At 38.9% G+C, this 15,027-nt stretch overlaps 1 protein-coding gene across 2 annotated transcripts in view; it reads right to left on the bottom strand.

Annotated features, from left to right (window-relative positions):
• NAPB (NSF attachment protein beta) overlaps positions 1-15,027 on the bottom strand; it is a 47,186-nt gene that overhangs the window by 3,825 nt on the left and 28,334 nt on the right. For both annotated transcript variants that reach the window (XM_082744386.1, XM_082744385.1), the window contains 5 exons: positions 10,458-10,513; positions 10,194-10,278; positions 1,615-1,719; positions 539-607; positions 117-167 (listed from right to left, as the gene is read on the bottom strand). In XM_082744386.1, coding sequence (XP_082600512.1) covers positions 117-167; positions 539-607; positions 1,615-1,719; positions 10,194-10,278; positions 10,458-10,513 — 366 coding nt within the window. The remainder of the gene's footprint in view (positions 1-116; positions 168-538; positions 608-1,614; positions 1,720-10,193; positions 10,279-10,457; positions 10,514-15,027) is intronic.

Genomic DNA, 15,027 nt, shown 5'->3' with positions numbered 1-15,027 from the left:
GGGAAATACAACTTAGGTATATCGGAAAAATCTTCAAATAAACGTTCAGCACTCATACAATGAAAAGATGTTTCTAAACTTCTGAGAATGTACTACATTGCAAATGCATAACTTACTGCTTCAGTGTAAGCTTCACTGTTCTGTTCTTCATGAGCTTCTAGAAGTTTCTGGTAGCATAAGCATGAAAAAATTAGTTTGGTAGGCTAAAATGTTCCACCTATGAATAGATACTTTAAATACAGAAATAGCCTTAGTATCACATTAACTGATGTTGCCAAACACCTTACAGAATAGAGGAAATTCTCAAATATAAGCCACAAGTTAACCCAAATCAGGAATCTAGTTTTTGTGCTAACATTTCTGAGTTGCTTGGTTTAGAACACAATGCTTATGTCTTTGACTCTGCTGGCATCTGAGACCTATTCTACAAAAGCAGGAGAGTACCAGTGCTCCTCAGAGAATTAGAGTTTCATTTTAGACCTGATCCCACCTGACAGCAAAGGGTGTTTTTCTTCTTCAAAGTTGTGGTGTTACTTACTTTCAATAACTTACATTCCCTTGAATCAGTAAATGCTGGAAACATCTCTTCATATTTCTCAAGAGCAAGCTGAAAGAGAAAAGCCACTCATTAATGCCCCACTCACTGAATCAGGAAATAAAGCCCTTTCTATCTGAACATCTTACTACTTCAGTTAAGAATTATCTGCAGCCTATTTAAATGTATAAGAAGAATGCTGTTAAACTCAACATCAAAATCAACACAGGAAACCTTGTTCAGTTTGAATTACTAACTTCAGTTAAGAATAAATTTCTAAATCAGTTTTTCTAAATTAGGTTGCTGTAGAGAAAACAACTTGGACCAAATCTAATTTGTAAAAACTCACAAACCAAGTTTCTGTGACCATTCACTACATAAAGAAATCCTTCCTTAACAATGTCCAGATTCCACATAAATACCACTCTGCTTAAGTCTGGAGGGAAGGACACCTTTCCTCTCAGCAGCTTTACTTCTGTTGTCCGAGCCCCAGACACAACGACAGTCCAAGTCTCTGCCTCCTGTCTCCCCAGTCCGTGTTCCCACACAATTTTGGAGTTTAAAACAAAGGATGTTATTCCACTTTTATTGTCTCACCACTTTGCCCCCTAATTTCTTTTTCTTTTTTTTAAGATAGATTTATTTGTTTGAGAGAGACACAGAGAGAGAGAGAGAGTGAGAAAGAGCGAGTGCATGAGCAGGAGGGGCAGAGAATCTCTAGTAGACTCCCCACTGAGCAGGAGCCCGACACAGGTCTGGATCCCAGGACCCTGAGATCACAACCTGAGCTGAAAGCAAGAGTCTGATGCTTAACCAACTGTGCCACCCAAGTGCCCCAACCCCCTAATTTCTTTAAAGCAAAACTACTGAAAGGAACACAGCTACCACTTCGGCAGTAGTTTCAAGATTACAGCTAGGAAGCACAGCGTAGTATAACTGTTATTATTATTATTAATGCATGCAGCTTGGTTTTGCTATAACCAATATCACCCAACAAAGCATATCATGAATGACAGAAGGCCTGAGGCGAGTTCTCATGGGTAAAGTGCAGTGGAAACTCGCACTGTGTGACTCCTTACCTTGGCATTCAGCTCATCTACTATGAAGTGACAGAGGGCTGCTTTAAAGAAGTAGTCCTTTGCACTGTACTTCAACAAAGGATTATCCATGGTGTTTGCCCCAACCTAGGCACAGAAAGCAGAATAGATTTCAAAGGTTTGCTTTTTTATAGTAGGCAAACTGATCCTTACCTTCCCTTTAGAAAATATCTATATCTTACATCAGTTTTGCAATGAATATATTTTTTTAACTCAGTATCACACACTAGAAAATTTTACTATATAAGAAACAATATTTGATACATAAAGCACTAACATGTTAAAAATGACCCAGAAGACTTCTACTTCCAGGAAGATGGAAAAGACATTATTTTTCTCTATCCCTCCTGCCAAGAGCAACTGAGAGCCCCAGTCACTTTATATAAAATCAACAAAAGGAGACTGAAAAGTAGAGACAAGATAGCAGACCAGCTAGGGTCCTTGAGACACACATAAAATACAGCAGGGAGTTCTCTGGGTTTTTTCTTTCATCTATCCATCTATCCCCAAACTAAAATAGAAAAAGCCAGCAACTCATAAGTGCCACACTAGATGCAGGAGGAAAGAAGCAAAGAAAGAAAAAATTCTGAATATTCAGAAATTTGCTTTTTCTAGCTGAAGGACCTGGAAAAGGGCAACCTAAAAAGACAGAAAAGTTTAGGTAATTACTGCTTACTCTAGCCAATGCCATAGAACACCATGCCCTACTCACTTCAGTAAAGACCCTAGATGGAGCTGAGATGTTAATGCTTTTGAGACTGCAATTGTGAAGGAACCCCAAACCCCTGCCAAAGTGGCTTCATGAAGGCCCAGAAGGAAGCCATGTCTTCATCCCTGCCAGCTTGTAATGGCCCATCCTCCTTCATGCCTGCTGCAAGGCAATGGAGACTATGTTGGGAGCCTGGGCCTTGCCTCCACCCAGTAGGAATAAGACATCATCTCTAATCTCCCAGGAGTCATGGTTTCAGAAGAGGCCTAGTGTAGGCTTATGACTTCTATCACCATTTGGCAATAATGAGAACAATCCCAATGTGGTGTTGGTGGAGAGCAAGCAAGGGTGGGAATGGCCACCCCCACCCAGGAGTAAAGCAACACGCCCCTTCTTCTGCCAGAGCAGGGTCACAGAAAACCAGCTGAAGGAGAAGGTTTATTTATTTTAAGGAGAGAGAAAGAGAGCATGAGCAAGAGGGGCAGAAGGAGAGGTAGAGAAACTCTCAAGCAGACACCATGCTGACCACATGCTGAGCACATGCTGAGGCTAACAACAGGACTTGATCTCATGACCATAAGATCATGACCTGAGTCAAGACCAAGAGTCAGACGCTTAACCAACTGTACCACCTAGGCACCCCTGAGAGAAGGTTTAAACATGATCAGGTCCAGCTGTCATAGTAGCTCACAACACTAAGACACGAGATCTTAAGCTACATGAAAACCAACAGATGAAAGCTCTGAGGTAACAGAAATGTTAAGATTATACAACAAAGATTTTAAAGGAACCCTCAGAAAAAATGCTTCAATAAGCAATTATAAAAATGCTTAAAACTGGGGCGCCTGGGTGGCTCAGTGGGTTAAAGCCTCTGCCTTCAGCTCAGGTCATGATCCCAGGGTCCTGTGATCGAGCCCCACGTCGGGCTCTCTGCTCCGCGGGGAGCCTGCTTCCTCCCCCCTCTCTCTCTCTGCCTACTTGTGATTTCTCTCTCTCTGTGTCAAATAAATAAAAACTTTAAAAAAAATGCTTAAAACTAAATAAAAAACAGAAAGCATCAATAAAGAAAAAAGAAATTTTCAGCAAAAAAAAAATCTCATAAGATATAAAAAAGAAACAAATGGATATTTCAGAACTAAAAAGCACAATAACTTCATAAAAAGTGGATAGGCTCAACATCAGAATAGAAAGGAGAGGAAAGAATCGTGAACTAATGACAGAACACTAGAAATTACTCAGTCTGAATAACAGAGAGCAGACAACAGACTGAAAACAAAAACAAAAACAAAAACAAATGAACAGAGTATCATCAGAGACCTATATGACTATAAAATAAGGTCTAACATTCAGGTTGTTTAAGTCTTGGGAGGAAAGGACAGAGAGAAGGGAAGAAAGAGTACTTGAAGAAATAATGGCTGAAAACTTCCTAAATTTGGCAAAAAACATAGAACCTACAGATTGAAGTAGTGAATCATCCAAACTGGATGAAAGCAAAGACACCCAAGCCAAGTCACATAAACTTCTCAAAAACAGAAGCTAAGGAATAAACTTTAAAAGTGGCCAGTAATGGGCACCTGGGTGGCTCAGTCATTAAGTGTCTGCCTTTGGCTCAGATTGTGATCCCAGGGTCCTGGGATTAAGCCCAGCATCAGGCTCCCTGCTTAGCAGGAGGCCTGCTTCTCTCTCTGCCACTCCCCCTGCATGTGTTCCCTCTCTTGCTGTGTCTCTATCAAATAAATAAATAAAATCTTAAAAAAAAATAGAATAAATACAATCAGCACTAAAAAAAAAAAAAAAAAGTGGCTAGAAAAGAAAACAATACCTCACCTACAGGAGAAAAATAAGTCTGAATGAAAGCAGACTTCTCATCAGAAACCACAGAGACCCTAAGTGGCACATTTTTCAAGTGCTAAAAGGAAAGAATTATCAACCCAGAACTATATACCCCAGGAAAACGTGCTTCAGGAATCAAGGGGAAATCAAAACATTCCCAGATGAAGGAACAAGAATTTGCACCAGTAAAACCTGCCCTAAAAGAATGGCAAAGGGATGTTCTCTAAATGCAAAGGAAACAGTGAAAGAAGTAATCCTGTAACATTAGAAGAAAAAGGACACAATAACTAAAATATGGGTAAATACAATAGGCTTTTTTTCTTCTCCTGAGTTTTCTAAATTATGTTAGAAGATTGAAATTAAAAATTATAACCTTGACTGAGGTGGTTTTCAACATATGTAGAGAAAACAGTTAATTTATACTGAATGGGGAGGACAAAGGGACAGAAAGTAAGACTTCTATATTTCACTGGAAATGATAAAATGGTAACATCATCAACTTGTGATAAATCATGTACATATTACACCTACAGCAACTAGTCAAAGACTAGTATTTAGTCAAAGACATTTACTTGAAAACACTACAGATAATCAACCAACGCACTATAATTCAGGAAAAAGAAAACAGAAAAACAATAAAGGGCATAAATAGAAAACAACAAATAAAATGGCTGACTTAAGCCTGAATATATCAATAATTACATTAAATATAAATGGTCTAAATACACCAACTAAAAGAGATTCAGAGATTAGACTAGATTAGATTGGATATTCAGAGAATAGATTAGAAACTAACATAACTATATGCTATCCATAAGAAACTCACTTCCATTACAGTGATAAAGGCAGGTTCAAAGAAAAAGGACAGGAAAAGATAATATAAATATTAATCAGAAGAAAGCAGGAGAGACTATATTAGTATCAGATAAAGTAGACTTCAGAACAAATAAAACTACCAGGGACAGCAGGGGACATTATATAATAATAAAAGTGTCAACACACCAAAAGACATGGCAAACCTAAACATGTATACAGCAAACAACAGAGCTGCAAATACATGAAGCAAAGACTGATAGTAACGAAAGAAGAGAGACAAATCCACAATCACAGAGACTCCAACACTTCCCTCTCAACAATGTATTGAGAGAGAAAATCAACAAATATATGGAACTCAACAGTCCAATCAACCAAGAAGACCTGATCAACACCACAGAACATGTTATGAAGCAACAGCAGACCCACAAACAAATGCCAAATCAGACCATATTCTGAGTCATAAAACTTTATCAAATTTTTAAGAATTGAAATTATAGTGTATTCTCCAGCTACAACAGAATCAAACCAGAAATCAACAACAGAAAGATAAAGAAGAAAATCTCCAAACACTTGGTAATTAAGCAAAACATGTCTAAACAATCCACAGAAATCAATATATACAATGAAATAAATAATATAACAGAATTGTTGAGACATAGTGAAAGCAGTGTTTAGAGGGAAACTTATAGCACAAAACATGCATACACAACAAAGAGGAAAACCAATAACCTCAGTTCCTATCTCAACTCCCTAAAAAAAGAATAGTAAAATAAATCTAAAAAAATAAGCATGAATGGTGAGTGCTGTGAAGTGAGTAAACCTGGTGATTCACAGACCTGTACCCCTGGGACTAATAATAAATTATATGTTTATAAAAAAAATTAAAAAATTAAAACAGAAAATGAAAGTATATAATCAATTAAAAAATGGACTAAAGATCTTTAAAGACATCTGACCAAAGAAGATACACAGATGGCAAGTCAACATATGAAAAATTGCTCCATATCATACGATATCAGGAAAATGACATTCAGATAATGATGAGATACCTCCACACACCTATTGGAATGGCCTAAATCCAGAACACTGACAACACCCAATGCTGACGAGGATGTGGAGCAATAGGCACTTTATTCACTGGTGGTGGAAATGCAAAATGGTACAGCCCTACTGGAAGACAGTTTTGGCAGTATGCTACAAAACTAAGCATATTCTTATTGTGAGATCCACCAATTGTGCTCCTTGATATTTACCCAAAGAAGTGGAAAAAAACATCCATGCAAAAATCTGCTTGGGGATGTTTATAGCAGCTTTACTCACAATTCCAAAATTTGGAAGGAATGAAGATGTCTTTCAGTAGGTGAATGGATAAATAAGCTGGGGTACATTCACATAATGGGAAATAATTCAGCCCTAAAAAGGAATGAGCTCTCAAGACATCAGAGAACATGGAGAAATTTTAAATGCAGATTACTAAAATGAAAGAAGCCAATGGGCAAGTCCATATACTGTGTGATCCTAACCATTTGACATGATGAAAAGGCAAAACTATAAAAAATTCCGTGGTTGCCAGGGGTGTGAGGTACCGAGAGAAGGATGAGTGGCCAGAGTACAGGAGATTTATAAAGGAGTGAAAACATTTAAATTAAAAAAAAAAAAAAAGCATGAAATAATAACATTAGAAATCAATGAAACTTAAAAACAGAAGTACAGAAAAAATCATTGAATTTTACCGAATGTTTAAAGAACGAACACCAATCGTTCACAAATTCTTCCGAAGAGAAGGGAATACTTTCCAACTCATTCCATAAGGCCAGTATTACCTTGCTACCAAAACCAAAGCTTTCATAAGAAAATTTAAGATCAATATTCTCATGAATGTACATTGAAAATCCTCCAAACAGACTAGCAAACTAACTGAGACAACTTATAAAAAGGATTACACATTATACAGTACAGGATTAGTTTTCTCCTAAGTGAGGTCTTGCCTTTGTCTGTGGCTCCTGGGGAGTCAATTCTAAGCCCTTGCTTGGAATGCCCACCTGAAAGAGTGTTTTTTTTTTTTTTTAAGATTTTATTTATTTGTCAGAGAGAGCGAGCAAGAGCGAGCACAGGCAGACAGAGTAGAAGGCAGAGTCAGAGGGAGAAGCAGGCTCCCTGCGGAGCAAGGAGCCCGATGTGGGACTCGATCCCAGGACACTGGGATCATGACCTGAGCCGAAGGCAGCTGCTTAACCAACTGAGCCACCCAGGCATCCCTGAAAGAGTGTTTTTGCTTACTTGGATGTGTCTGACAATATGGTTCAGCTCAACCTAAGGAGGGACTGGAGAATCTGTGACTGAGTCATAGTAAAAATTCTAGACACCCAATAAGGTGAACTTCTTCCCCTGTTGGCAATACTCCATGGATATTTTCATCACACATCATTGTTGGGAGAAGTAAGTACTGTCTGTACAACTCCGCTGGGGAAGGACAAAAGGAAGTTCTATACTTGCAACTCTCCTGGACCCTGTCTTAAGCACCTCTTCTTTTTGCTGATTTTAATCTGTATCCTTTGGTATAATAAGCCATAACTGTGGCATAACAACTTAACCACTGAATCCTGTGAGTGCTTCCAGAGAATTATCAAACCTGAAGGTACTCTTGAAGACCCTCAAACTTTCCAATAATCAAGAAGGATTTATCCCAAGAATGTAAGAGGTTGGCTCAAAATATGAAAATCCATTGATGGAATACAGCATATTAATAAAGAACAAAAAACATATGATCATCTCAACAGATGGATAAAAAAGTGCTTGACTAAAGCCAGTATACTTTGAGGATAAAAACACTACGAAGGAAGAAAAGGGTACTTCCTCAAACTGATAAAGCATATCCACCAGAGACCTGCAGCTAATATACTATGGAATGATGAGTACTGAAAGCTTTCTGTCTAAGATGGGAATAAGACAAGGATGTGTGCTCTTGCTACTTCTATTTACCATTGCTCTAGAAGATATAGTCAGGGCAAATAACAAGAAAATGACGTAAAAGGCCACCAAACTGGAGAATAAGTAGAGCTACCTGCAGATGACATGAATACACGATTTTGTACAAATAAAATCCCAAGGAATCAAAGATAAACAAAAATCAAACAAACAAAAAAATCCCAAACCCATTAGAGCTAATAAACTAATTCATCAATGTTGCAGTATATAAAACTAGCAATTAACAATCTGAAAACTGCGAAAACAATTCCATTTACAATAGCATTAAAAAGAATAAAATACTTAGAAGCATATTTAATCAAAGAAGTGCAAAGCTTACACACTAAAAACTTCAAAATATTACTGAACGAAATTAGAGAAGATCTAAACAAAAGCAAACGCACCTTGGGTTCATAGTATGGAAGACTTAAGAATGTTAAGATGTCAATATTTTCCAAATCGGTCTATAGATTCAATGTAATCCTCATCAAATTCCAGCTGGCTAAGAAGTATGAACTGACAAACTGATCTTAAAGTTCATATGGACATGACAGGGTCCCAGAATAGGCAAATAATCTTGGGTTGAAAAAAAAAAAAAGATCAAAGTTGAAGGACTTACAGTTCCTAATTTTAAAACAAAGCCATAAAATCAAGACAATGTGATACTGGCATACAGACAGACATATAAGACTAATGGGACAGAATAGTCAAACAGAGTATCACTCAAATAATTTCCTATGAGGGGGCCGAGACCATTTAATGGCAAAAAAGTGTATTCAACAAAAAGTGCTCAGAAAACTGCATAGCCACAAGTAAAGGAGTGAAGTTGGGTCCTCACCTAACACTATATACAAAAATTAACTCAAAATGAATCAAAGACCTAAAAACCTAAGGGCTCTAACTATAAATCTCTTAGGACTTCATCCAAGTTAAAAACTACATGTCAGGGGCACCTGGGTGGCTCAGTGGGTTAAAGCCTCTGCCTTTGGCTCAGGTCATGATCCCAGGGTCTTAGGATCGAGCCCCACATCGGGCTCTCTGCTCAGCAGGGAGCCTGCTTCCTCCTCTCTCTCTGCTTGCCTCTCTGCCTACTTGTGATCTCTGTCAAATAAATAAATAAAATCTTTAAAAAAAAAAACAAAAACAAAACTACATGTCAAAGGACATCAACAACAGAGTAAAAAGCAACCCAAAGAATAGGAGAAAATATGTGTAAATCATATATCTGATAAGTAATTAATATCTAAAATACGAATTAAAATATAAATAAAATATAAATATCTAAAACAAGAATTTCTAACTTCTTAGAAATAAGAATTCCTAAAATGCAATACATAGAAACAAACACCCCACTTCAAAAATAGGCAAAGAAATTGAATAAACATTTCTCCAATGAAGATATAAAATGGTTAACAAGCACAGGAAAAGGGTCAACATCACCAACCATGAAGGTAAGAAGTAATGGAAATCAAAACCACAATGAATTACTTCATACTCACTAAGATAACTATTACCAAAAAGACAGTACTGCTAAGGATGAGGAGCAACTGGAATCCTGGCACATTGCTGGTGGGAATGTAAAATGGGGCAGGCGCTGTGGATGAGTCTGATGGTTCCTCAAAGAATTAAAAACAGACCTGCCACATAAATCAGCAATCCCAATCCCAGGCATATAACCAAGACAATGGCAAGCCTCCCTTCTCAAAAACATGAACACAAATGTTCAGAGCAGCATTATTCGTAAATAGTTCAAAAATGAAGAAAACTCAAATGGTAAACATTTCCTGATAAACAGGTAAACAGGTGGCAGAATATTAGTCAGCTATGAAAAGAAAGGAAGTATCATTACATGCTAAAAAAAAGATGAACCTTGAAAAAAAACTGCTATGTGAAAGAAGTGAGTCCCAAAAGGACACCTATCCTAGAAGGCCTAGAATGAACAAATCCATTGAGACAGAAGCTAGATACTGGTTTCCAGAGACTGGGAGGAGAAAAGAATGGAGTCCTCCCCACTAGTGGATAACAAAAATGCTTAGAATTCCAAGCATTAGGTGCTGGTGATGGTTACACAATTGTGACTATACTAAAGCCCACGGACTTGTTTTTTTACCAGAGTGAACTATATGATGTGTGAATTATATCTCGATAAAAAGTAAAATTAAATAAAATGTATAATTAAGAAAGAACAAGATTCAGTGACTTCTACCAGAAACTGTTGAGACCACAGCATCCTCACCTGCTCGTAGATCTCGATGGCTTTCTGGTACTGCTCCAGCTGGGCAGCATACGCTGCCACTTTCAGCAGACACTTGTTAGCTGAACTGAAATCAAGAACCAGAGCAGAGCAAATTAACAAAATTTAACAGAAAAATTAAAAGGTATCCCAGTACAACACCTTTATTTGGTACAGCCTGATATGCTCACAGAGTATAGTAAAGGTTTGTCTTTTATCGCACGTAACAAAACCAATTTTAATTATATTAAGAAAAACAGCACTTGCCTGTTGGATTCTTCCCCTTTGTAATAATCAGCTGATTGTTCATAATGTGCAATAGCCTGAAAAACACACATGCATTTTATTCAAACTACTCAGAAGAGCTACAATTACACATTAATTTGCAGTGGTATTATTCCTATAAATAATAAACCTATTTCAACAGCACACCTTTCACAGCTGGCCTCCTTTATTTGGGGAAGACAAGAGAGCATGCACATCCAGAAGCCTAGTGACAGAATACTTACCATCCATCAAAATCTCTTCCTCCTTTCCTCCAAAGCAAACGCCCAGCTACATCATTTCCCCAGCCCCCAATGCAATTCCAGGTCATTGTGACCTGTTGTTTCCAACAGAATGTAAAGAGGCATGCTGTGAGCCTCTTCCAGGCTTGGTCTGTCCATCTAACTGTGCACCCTTCTCTAGGTCTCTTCCGCTCCCAAGACCTAGAATGCCAATGAACAAGTCTGGAGTGATAGGGGAAGCCAAAAACTGAAGACAGCAGAACTGCTGTCCACCTGATTCCTAAATTACTACAAAGGGAAGAATATACTTCAACCACCATGTACCCACTGCTGCCAAACCCAGGACAGCTATATTAGAGACATATGAAGAGATCTACAGCTTACTACAGCAGCACAGAATTTCCTCCTTAATACCTTAAGTGTCATCTAGAATAAGGATGTTGCCTTCAATCTAAAATATGTGGTGCTAAATTAACAGTCAAGTGAAGAGGAAACAAATTGCAGGCTGGAAAGTTAGGAACCCTGTGGCATAACATAGAGTAAAATCAAGCATATGACAACTCAGAAGGTAGAACACAAACACATCCCTACTGGAGCCAGAAACTCCAAGGGAAGAAGCTCTATGGCAGCAAAGTTTTGTGAGAGAGAACTCGGGAAAGAATTAGCTTGTTTGTAGGCAATTATAAAAGAATAGGCAAAGTCCAGTGATAGGGCCTCATAAGACTGGAAAGGCCAATGACCTCTATATCCCAAACAGCAAAACGTAAGCTTGAACAATATTTTAAACTAGGTGTCTGACAAACTTTTCTGTAATTGCCCAAATTATAAATATTTTAGGTTTTGTGAGCCATACGGTCTGTTGCAACAACTTAGCTCTCCTGCAATGCCACAAAAGCAACGTGTCTATGTTCCAAAAACTTTATCTGTAGACAATGAAATTTCGACTTCACATGATTTTTATGTGTCACGAACTGCTTTTTTTCCCAACAGTGATTAAAAAATGCAAAACCTGTTCTTTTTTTTTTTTTTTTAAGATTTTATTTATTCATTTGACAGAGAGAGAGATCACAAGTAGGCAGAGAGGCAGGCAAAGAGAGGCGGGGGGAAGCGGGCTCCCCACTGCGGGACTTGTTCCCAAGACCCTGAGATCACGACCTGAGCCGAAGGCAGAGGCTTAGCCCACTGAGCCACCCAGGTGCCCCGTAAAACCTATTCTTTGTCAGAGAGAAAGCAAACACAGGCAGGCAGAATAGCAGGCAGAGGCAGAGGGAGAAGTCATCTCCCTGCCAAGGAAAGAGCCCGATGTGGGACTCAATCCCAGGTTACTGGGATCATGACCCGGGCAAAAGGCAGCTGCTTAACTGACTGAGCCACTCAGGTGTCCCTGTAAAACCAATCTTAACTTGTGGGTGTACATAAACAGGTGGTGGGTCTATAGAGCTATGCCTTAAATTTCAAGGTTTTCCCAGTAAGTCCTAAAGAGGAAGCTGGCATCATGCAAACAACAGTCTAGAGTGTTCCCTTCCCACTAAGCCCATAGCTTCAAGGAAGTACCAAGTAATGACTTAAGAGGGAGGCACAAAGACAAACAACAAACCAAACAGGCTTAGGGAACCATGTTAAAGCTTTGGGTATGGCTCCTCAGAGCTGACTGGAGACAGACTTGGCCATAATGCCTCAGCCCCCACTTTCTGCAGGTACTAGTACAATGACCAAGACCAAAAATGACTTGGTTTATAGAATTTGTTTGCTCTGAGGCCTCGGGCTAAAGGGGTCACAGTCAATATTAGCCAAGTCTGGACTACAAAGCACATTGACAGTGTGTGAAAAACTGACATTTCCGGGATTTTTTTTTTTAAGATTTTGTTTATTTATTTGATAGAGCACAAGTAAGCAGAGCAGCAGACAGAGGGGAAGGCAGAAGGAGAGAAGCAGGTTTCCTGCTGAGCAGAGAGCCTGGTGCAGGGCTTGATCCCAGGACCCTGGGTTCATGACCCAAGCCGAAGCCTAACCGAATGAGCCACCCAGGCACCCTGACATTTCTAGGTTTAAACAATTATGGTTTGGGTCTTTTTGGTCAGCCTACCCTAACTAATATGCTCCCCCAATAAATCTTCTGAGTATTATTTATAACAGAGGCAAAATTAGAAATAAGGCATATAATAGACTACTACCCTAAGATTAAGAATAATGATGGGGGGACGCCTGGATGGCTCAGTTGGTTAAGCAGCTGCCTTTGGCTCAGGTCATGATCCCAGCGTCCTGGGATCGAGTCCCACATCGGGCTCCTTGCTCAGCAGGGAGCCTGCTTCTCCCTCTGCCTCTGTCTGCCATTCTGTCTGCCTGTGCTCGCTCTCTCCCCCTCTCTCTCTCTGATAAATAAATAAAAAAAATCTTTAAGAAAAAAAAAAAGAATAATGATGGGGTGCTTGGGTGGTTCAGTTGATCAAGGGTCCAACTCCTGATAACAGCTCAGGCCTTATCTCAGGGTTGTGAGTTTAAGCCCTGTGTTGGGCTCCACATTGGGTGGGTGGAGCCTCCTGAAAAAAAAAAAAAAAAAAAGATAATGACAGTATTACTATGGAAATTTCTTCATGAAATATTAAATTAACAAAAATACATGAAAGACACACTGTGGCCCTCTTTTTACAAATACATAAACACATATAGAAAACATCTGGGACAGATTCCTTTGGAGCATTTGTCAGAGCTGTCACATACACATGCCTGTGGGATGATCTGATCAATGCATTTATTCTCCCACTAAAATGTAAGCTCTGCGAGGGCAGGTTGTATGAGAGTTTCACTCACCATTATGTCCCTGAGCCTACCATGTCTATCATACAGTAGTGCTCAATAAATAGATGCTAAGTGAATGAAGGCAAGCTGCATTTCAAATGATGGCCCCTAGACCTCCTGGAGGGTGGTGGGGAGTGTCACTACTTATTTCTACAGTTCTTACAACACCAGAACTCAATGAACAGTGTTTGATTGAACTGTCTGTAACTGCTGTTCTGGGGGTAAAAATAAATGGCCAAATGTGGAGAATATGGTTTAACCTAATAGTTCTTCAATAATGATAGTGGTTCATCGAAATGTTATAACTTTAAACTACGGCTAGATTTATCATAGTAAAAAGGAAAACCAAAGCTTGGTTTTTAATAATACTAATTAAAACAATAATCAAACTTTATGATATTCCCAAGTTTTGACAGAAGCTGTAGTTGAAAGGAAAGCCTTATCTAGTGGCTTAACAGGGAAATTTCAGAGAAAAGAAGTTGTCACAGCTCATTTTTTGGTGGGGGGGGGGGGAGCTTTAAAACAATTTCAGAGGCTGAAATTCAATTTATTCATTCATTCAACAAGTATTTATTCACTCAGTGTTTCGCTTTACTATGTAAGCAAAAACGTGGTTAAGACAGGTCTCCTGGCTTTACAAAGCATGCAGTCAAGTGGAACTAACATTATAAAGTAACACAGAAGGTTCAAAGTGCTGGAGATCATGATGGAGATATTTATGGAGGTCCAAAGGAAATTCATGGTGGGGGGTGATAATTAAGAGGTTCCTGAGGTTTAAGAGTCAGTAACCTATAGCTCATTAAGCCATGTGCCCACATGGCTCTAGCAGTCTAACGTCCAGGCAAGTTTAGTCAATAGTGACAAGAAAAAAACAGGCTAATCAGAAGAGCTACTGTGCCACTGCATGGCAGTCAGCTAAAGCTTTGGCTGGCCAGGGGGTGTCACTGGTTGTCATTAAGTGATTTGGTACTAGAAGTACCACCCTATATCCACTGGGTGCTGCCAGAGTTGGACAGTAAGTACTTGAGGGCATGTGGAACACTCTGCTACATGAATAGCTTCAAGGCTGCTGACCCACTCTGGATAGCAAAGATAGCAGAAAGGCCTGATAGTGAAAAAAAATGAACAAGAAACCAAAGAACACACTTACAAAGACAGTCAGTACTCACTGACTCCAAAACAAATGATCATGACGCTGCTATATAGGAGCTAAAACTCTGACATATGCTATCTTTCTTTTAGAATAAACAGAAATGCCAATGGTCTGCTGTCCCAGAGAAAGGCATGTAAATGTCCCTGAAAACATCTTAAGACGAACACATGTCCACTGTGGTTCCTATATATACAATTCCTCCAAAGACATGAGAATTTGGAAATATCCTCTCAGTAGGAAACCATCACCTCCATGATTTAGCCTCAAAGACCACAATTTTTATACATAGAGTAAGCACAGGATACCATTTGATAATGATATAGGAGTGTGTGAAAATAATTATAACAAATACAATGTGGTGACGACCTCCCACTTAGTA

This window comes from Mustela nivalis, assembly GCF_964662115.1.
Source record: "Mustela nivalis genome assembly, chromosome: 8".
In the NCBI taxonomy this organism is placed as follows: Eukaryota; Metazoa; Chordata; class Mammalia; order Carnivora; family Mustelidae; genus Mustela; species Mustela nivalis.
The sequence above is the reverse complement of the archived record's forward strand: the minus strand, read 5'-3'. Positions and strand labels throughout refer to the sequence as shown.